This window comes from Poecilia mexicana, unplaced genomic scaffold (genome assembly GCF_051168715.1).
Source record: "Poecilia mexicana isolate PSO_F unplaced genomic scaffold, ASM5116871v1 scaffold_16, whole genome shotgun sequence".
Lineage (NCBI taxonomy): Eukaryota > Metazoa > Chordata > Actinopteri > Cyprinodontiformes > Poeciliidae > Poecilia > Poecilia mexicana.
Genome location: NW_028263385.1, coordinates 2,394,516 through 2,402,642, shown reverse-complemented (window position 1 = coordinate 2,402,642; position 8,127 = coordinate 2,394,516). Strand labels below are relative to the sequence as shown.

At 36.8% G+C, this 8,127-nt stretch overlaps 1 protein-coding gene across 1 annotated transcript; it reads left to right on the top strand.

Moving 5' to 3' along the window:
* The first annotated feature begins 278 nt into the window (after nucleotides 1-278).
* On the top strand, nucleotides 279-8,125 carry s100v1 (S100 calcium binding protein V1). The gene is made up of 3 exons (XM_088013695.1): nucleotides 279-422; nucleotides 4,174-4,302; nucleotides 5,080-8,125. The coding sequence occupies exons 1-3, from the start codon at nucleotides 411-413 to the stop codon at nucleotides 5,248-5,250; spliced, it is 312 nt and encodes a 103-aa protein (XP_087869821.1). The 5' UTR covers nucleotides 279-410; the 3' UTR covers nucleotides 5,251-8,125.
* Nucleotides 8,126-8,127: the final 2 nt, after the last annotated feature.

Below are 8,127 nucleotides of genomic sequence, written 5' to 3'. Positions count from 1 at the left end.
ATGTAACAAAAAACAGAGTTACATTTATCATTTTTATTATTAATTTGTAAAACGTAGATTTTTTCCCACCTCCCAGTTGTGAGGGTGTGAATACTTTTCCCTGCAGGTCCTCAGACCAGAACCAAACAAAGCAGCGGTCCAGTTCGGACTGGTCCGCTCCCAGTTGGGTCTGGGTGTGTCTGAGAGCCGAGGAGCGAAAACTGAGGAGAAAATCAGATAAAAGCCTTGGTGTGTGTGTGTGTGTGTGTGTGTGTGTTGTGTGTGTGTGTGTGTGTGTGTGTGTGTGTGTGTGTCAGTGGGAGGACTCCGTGTCTCCGAACAGGAAACGCTCCGGACTTTTCTCTCCTCGCCGCTTCGCTCGTTTTTCGGATTTTTTTCGCGTCTTTTCGTCGCTGATCGAAGCTGCACGGATGGCGATCAAGGTGAGCCCTCCTGACCTTTTGACCCCATGACCTGCAGCTGATCCGGCTGGACCGCTTCTGGTCCAGATGGTTCTGGTTCGGTGGCGTTTGCAGCAGATTTTCTGTAAATGTGTTTTAGCGGCAGCGCTTTCAGAGAAAAGTTTTAATTATTTGATTCTGATTCATGATTTTTAATTTAACCTGTAAATTAATGAATATTGGCTCATATTAGGAACCTCGTTATGCAAATGAGTCCAACAGAAATTGAAAGTGATTCAAAAACAGAACCGAGCTGCGATGAAGAGCGGCAGATATAAACGATCCAAAAACAATAAAAAAGAAAAGAAAAACACTTTATCCTGAAAAACAAAGTTTAATCCAACTGAAATATTTAATTTTGAAGGTTTATCAAGGTAAAGATGTGTAGATGTTGCTACTGCATACTGTTGGTACTCTTGGGCAGAGGAGCAAAAAGTGGGTATGCAGCCATAGGGGCGCAGCACCACAGGGGGCGCCAAAACCCCGTCTGGAGGGGGCGACGCGCCGATGATGTTTTCCCATAAGCGCCTCACGCTCCTTCACCTCTCGCACATAACGAGGTAAATGTAGCGAGTTTTACACTTCACGTATCATCGCCTCGGGGGGGGATTATGGTTCCATATGTGAAGTTTTAAATGAATCCGGACGGAGATGCGTCAGAATAAAATAAAAAATGATTTCAGCCGTTTGGGTCTGATTTAAACTTAGCGACTTTAATTTGAGAAAAGCAACTACAGCTGAATACCGATTGGTTTCAATAACAGCTAATCAGCTATGTCCTTTATATATATATATATATATATATATATATATATATATATATATATATATATATATATATATATATATATATATATATATATATATATATATATATATATAAAATATATACACACACACACACACACTGCTCAAAAAAATAAAGGGAACACTTAAACAACACAATATAACTCAACTATGACTTGCTGGAGGTCATTTTTGGTCATTTTTGTGTGATTTTGTTCTCAGCACATTCACCTTTGTACAGAACAAAGTATTCAATGAGAATATTTCATTCATTCAGATCTAGGATGTGTTATTTGAGTGTTCCCTTTATTTTTTGAGCAGTAGCCTACTTTCCAAAGAAAAGATTAACAACAAATCTAAAAAGAAAGTTCAAAAATGACTACTTTTTTCAGAAAAGCAACGGGTAAAAATTTTGTGATTTTCTGTTTTTTCAAAAAAAGAAAACTTCTATAGTGAAAGTCAACAAATCTAGCCACGTTTTATCAAACGAGAGAACTGCGATAAATCAAAAAGATTATTTCATGAACGTGTGACTTTTTTTTTTTTTTGGAGACTTATGCCGAAATGGAGGTTGAGTGACGTAAACATCGACCAATCAGGAACCATCCTGAAAATCCAGCTGCAGTACCGCGGTTTCACCTACAGAGGGCAGCACTGAGATGGTTTTAGGCTAAAATATTGCAGAATTAAACAAATGTACAAAAAACATGAAAATTTGCACAGAAACAAAGAATAAATAACTTATTTAAACGGTTTATCAGCAACAATAAAACACAAAATAATGTTGATTTGTTATTTAGTTACAGTTTAGGCCAAATATTGCTCAGCAAATTTTACACAAAAATGTCGCAATTTGTAAAGAAATATAAATATATGGCCGTTAAGCAGAGTTGGGTAGTAACTAGTTACACTTACTCAATTACTTTTACTTGAGTAACCTTTTGGATAAATGTATTTTTAGGAGTACCTTAACTACACTGTACTTTTTACTTTTATTTGAGTAATTTTATGATGAAGTATTTTTACTCTTTCTTGAGTAAAATTTCTGTATTTTCTGCCCTGGAATGAAAAATAAACATGAAATCCTCCAGACTCAGACACACACCTGCAATTTCTGCTAAAGTTTTATCAGTTTTTCACTGATAGAAACTGATCTGGAAACATTTTTATTTTTCCTTATTTTGTTATTTTTTGTTATTACATAAATTATTGTAATATTTGTCCTTAAAATACCAAAATCTCCACTTAATTTTACAATCTGGTCTGTCTGATCATTGTTCACTTGATCAGTTGTTCATACTTGAGTCAACTTTTTACCAAATACGTTTTTAGTCTCACTTGAGTAGAAATATGTTGAAGAATTTCTACTGTTTTTGGAGCATAAGTCGTGAATTTCCAATGAGGATGTATTTATACAGTTTATCTGCTATAAGAAACTGATTTTGTTGCCACTTCAGGTTTCTGATTCATGGCAGAACCGCAGCTTTGGGTTCTGCTGGCTGAATGGATCTTTTCAGGTTGGAAACTTAAACAGTTCAGAGAATCTGTGCAGTTTGCAAGGAAATGGCTGCAGAGAGCCAGAGTGGCGATTGTCTGAATAGTTTCAGATATGAGCGCGGATCGTGCAGACAGCCTGGAATGTTCTGCAGATCCTCTGAGATCATCTGCAGCCGACCGACGCCCTCTTCTCAGAAACATGCGGCTGATCTCATTCAGCTGTTTCAGCCCAAACACACAGAGGCCAGAACCCGACTGGAGGTTCTGGAGAAAAGGAAACCTGGTTCTGTTGTTTGGCCCCATAAAGTCTCACCTGTCAGGTTGAACATTAACTCCTCACACTTTGAAGAAAAGCAAATAAAAGGGCAGTGTGTGTCTCTGAGGTTTCCTGGATCAGATAAAACAGATGAAACCTGCGGGTTGTTCCCGTAAAACCCGCAGGTTCCCGTCTTTCCTGGTGGATGTGAAACGGAAACGAGGGAATTCCAGAGATTCCAGTTTGCTTTGGGAATCCTGAAGTTTGTTTTAATTCACAGTTTCATGGTCAGTCCATCAGAAACGTGTCACAGATTCTGAATTTAACATCCTGCTGGTGGCAGAAAACATGATTTATGAAAAAGAAAACCGGATTTAATCTAAACATTTCTTTTTCTTTTGAAGCTCAAAAAAATAATAGAGAAAAAGGAAGATGTTTTTATAGACTCACAAACTAGACATTACAGCTGAGTGAAAAGGTTTTTGAACAACCATTCTTTTTATTTTTTTTAATTATTTAAGTCAGAGGTTCCCAAACTGTGGGGCGCGCCCCCTAAGGGGGGCGCCGTGCCATTGCAAGGTGTGGGGGGAGGGGAGAGCGGGAAGCGGTATGGATGTATGAAAAAAAAAGAAACAACAATGATGAAGGCTGGATGGAAGAGTATAACCGGGAGTCTCTAAGGATCTTTCTACACTATAATCTGAAGTAATCCTTTGATTAATCGAAATAGATGCACAGACTTTCCTTCTTCTGCAGTTTTACACTTTGCTTCTTTGTTAGTTTTACTCATTTCCATTCTTTAGTTGCCAAGTGTTGCTAAAACTTGGCAAATAAAATAGGAAATAACTTACAGAATTTTGGTCACATGTTGTGTACTGTAATATATCAGATGTAGCAAACACTAATTAGCCAAAATATGTATTTTTATTGCAGAATCTATCCAATGATTAGGATTATTTACTGAGTTTATTGCTCACTTCCTCTGCAAGTAGTTCACACTTCATCCACTAGGTGGCGCCAAATCACCTCAGTATGAGAGGAAGATTTATCGATCAACATTTGCAATAATTCAGGCTCAAGTATTGACATTGTGACCAGAGATCTGGGAACCGGTTGTTTATTTGTGAATAGCTCTTTTTATGCTGAAGTCATCAGTGATTTATTGATTACTGATCGTAATCTGTTGCTGTTCAGTACTCGGAGCTGGAGCTGGCCATCAACACCATGGTGACGGAGTTCCACCGCGCGGCGGATGACGGCCCCACCATGACCACCACCCAGTTCCAGACCTTCATCTCCAAACAGATGCCGCTCCTCGCCAAGGTACCGATGACGTCACACAGCATCGTCCAATCAGAGCAAGCCTCGCTCTACGGCCCCCAAACCTCAGTTGTCTTTGTTCTTTTAAAAATAATTCATAGTTTTTATTAAAATAATAATTTGAATTCTATTAACTGTACAGAAAACTAATTGTTTTCGAAAATAAATACTTAATTTATTATTAATTTATTAATCAGGATGCCATAATTGCGATGACCCATCTTACGGTTTGTAAAAATGAAACAAAAAACAACAATAAAAACATTTAAAAAACTAGCTAAACATAGATAACAATAGTAATAATTATTATTAGTTACTTTTGTCATTTCGAGGGAAGAAAAATAAAACCAGAAAGAAAAGTTAAAAACAAAAACTTATGAAAACTGGATAAGTTTCATATCACACTTTGTCATGATAAAATGAAAATATATATGAAAAGATAATGAAAATAATGAAAAACATGAATCAAATGTTGATTAATGCTTCTAAAATACTTAATATTTATAATTGCTATCATTAATTTATACATTTCCAGAGTTTTTCCTTAATTTCAAACATGTATATCCATAAATGTTCTAGATCAGTGTCAATCTGCAGATAAACTAACAGTTTGAACTCTGATATCAGTTCGTCCTGCGGCCTGCAGGGGGCGCTGTAACTCTGCTCCCGCCTCCTCTCGCTGCCTGGATCTGAATTCTTGGGATGTTTTTGAGTCCGACATCACTTCCTGCTCTGAGTATTTCCAGATGTGCTGCCTGACTTCCTGCTTCCTGTGTGCAGACGGCGCAGGGCGAGGACGGCCTGGACCGGGTTCTGGACCAGATGGGAGTCCAGAAGGACCAGAACATCTCCTTCGATCACTTCTGGACGCTGATCCACCACCAGGCGGCGCAGCAGTTCAGCACCACACATAAAGAGAAGGGCGTCAAGTGCAACTGCCTGCTGCAGTGACACACCGGAGCCTGACCAGTGGGGGCGCTGCAGGACCGCAGGCACACGTGATGATGTAGAAAAAACAAATTTAGTCATTGTTTGTGTTTCCATTTTAGAGGCGTGACGAACGGAGGACCAGCCATGACTTTTAGAAGATGGAGAATGAACTTAAATCAGAAAAGAACAAAAACAAAATCAAATCAAAAACAAATCAAAAGTACAAATTGTTTTTTCATGAACTTTACTGTGAATGTACGGAGGACCAATGATGACATTAACATTCAGTCACTGAAATCAAAGTAATGCCATAGTCTTGCCAGAAACACATTAATATTTTATCTACACCTGTTTATCAAACATTTGTTCAGTGCAACACTCCTAACAGCAACAATAAAACTGATAAACTACATTTTATTCTGAAAAGAAAAAATAACAACTGATAATTAAAAATCCACAAAAGTTAAATAAAAACATCAATGTTCAATTTTAACACATTCAGTAATTGTGATTGCTTTACAAATTATTGATGAAAAAATGTAAATGCATTCCATATGTTTAGTCAGCTGAATGTAAGGAAGAACAAATGGGACAAATTACAAAACCACAAATGACTTCCTTCATTAAAATGATTATTAATCAACAGTAGATTAATCGATATGGATGGTGGATTGTTCCTTAGTTGCTTATGCTAAAGTAACTTAACTTTTGAAAAACTTGTATTCATATCAACAAGTAAAATTCATTATAAACTGTAAATGAAATAAATTACAAAAAATATATTAGCATAAAATAGATATAAAACAGTGAAATAATTTTTTTATTAAATATAATTTTATTCCAAACAGCTTTATTTTATTACGTCATACTTTTATTAATATTTTAGTCATGTTTGACCCTCCGTACAGCAACTGAAAAATAAATTTTTTAGCAGAACAAAATTAGACAAACTTTCTGCTATTTTAAAAACTACATTAAAATGTGAAGCATTTATTTTTTTATTAACATGCTTATATTTTTGTGTAATCCTGTATTTTTATTGCTTCTTAGTTAATCTGTTTATTGGCACTTATGTGAGCCACTGCCTAGAATGGGGTTTGTGTCTTTTTATTGTGTATTTCTGTATTGTAATCAACCAACCAATGTGGACTCCGTCTGTCTGACTTTATAATGAGCTACTTTTATACTCAGGTTTGTTGCCACTAATCTTCATGTAATTCATTGTTCTTCATAATCTAGATTTAACCGATAAACTGAGCAATCGTCTGTTTAAACGACTGTTTTTGTAGAACATTTCAGATCCAGGAGACGATTCATTTATTCATCTAAAACTGTGACGATTTTTAAAAATATTTTTGTATTCAGTACGTTGTCATTAATCTGAAGATTAACCTGTTTGTCGCGAGAGGACCCAAATTTGGGTCCTCTGCGCTTGCCGCAACAAGATCGATTGAAAAAACATGCTATACATTTATCAATATAGGCATATTGCATATCCACAGATCGGGAAAAAGCTCTTCTAAATGATACAAACAATATTTTCTACATCAACAACACCCAGCCTGAACACGAAGTAGCTTGATAAAACGAAACGTAATTAGATGCTAACGAGGCTAACGAGGCATACGCGGTAAAAAATGCAACAGTGAAAGAGCGACTATTCCCAAAGCCCACAAACTATCAATCAGAGTAAAGCCGAAGCTCTGCCGTTTCCAACAATACCAGAATCACCACGCTACGTGCAAAACTCACTGAACCAGCAGCTGAAGAAGAAAAAAAGAAATCGCTAATTTCACGAAGCGAAAAACATAAATTCAGTCCTACCTTTGCTGTTTCGTGGTCATAATCCTTATTAGACTAAATATTTCCACTTGGTTCGATAATCCATTTTCCCTAAGTCCATCTCATACTGTTTTCGGCTCTGCCCAGAGCCTCTTCCGCCTCCTGGGCTTCCATATAAAAATGTAGAGGCGAACTCCGTCAATGCACGTCACATGCGTTTCCTGTCCTCTAATTGGTGAATGGCTTTAGTTTCCGTATTAATGTCAACGCCCTCGGATTCTATTGGCTCTGACGGTTCGAAAGACGTGTCAATCATCAAAATTGGCCAATGGGATCCCGAGAAACCGCCCCGCGTAAGTTTGAATATCTGTATTGAGAACTGCATGGTTTTACGCGCAGAGCGCAGAGCGCAGACTAGAGACTCCAGGAGGAAATTTTTTTTCAAAGGAACCCCCAAAAACAATTATTAGATGTAATTACTTATCTATGACAAGTAATCATTTATTCTATAAGAATAAATAATTGAAACAGAACCTACAGAAAAAAAACTGAGAAAGTTCAAATGGCACAAATTGTGCCAAATTGTGCCAAAATGGCTAATTTGGAAGGTCCGCCTAGATTTTTATCAAGTAGTACCTCTCTAAAACTCATGTGATGCACTTTCTTTCCATGAAACTTGGCACAGTAAAAGGTCAGATTGTGTACTGTTGTTTACTACATCCAAAACATGTAGTAAACATGCTTTGAAAGGAATCTTCATATATTGAACTGGTTTTTTTTTAGGCGGAAATAGATATTTTGCTTAATTTCTGCTGTGTATCATATTAATTCACTTTCCTCAGTAACAGGCAGGGTGGGTTTTAGAGCTGTAACATATTCTCTAGAGTCTTGTCTTTATTTTGATACCAAAACAATTAAAATAAACTCTGTAGTTCTTGAGATACATTCAATTCATTTTGGGCATGTATTTTCAACCATATTTCTCAAAAAGAGGCCTAGAGATGAAGAGGATCATTAATCTGATTTGTGTCTGAGTCGTGTTTTTACACTCATACAGGATGATAATGTGGTAATTCAATGTTTCTTAATAAAAGATGCTTCAACAGTGAACAAAGT

Excerpts from the sequence above, each read along its gene's own strand:
- s100v1 (XM_088013695.1), top strand. Across the intron at positions 4,303-5,079 it reads AGATGCCGCTCCTCGCCAAG|ACGGCGCAGGGCGAGGACGG; the intron begins GTACCGATGACG and ends TCCTGTGTGCAG.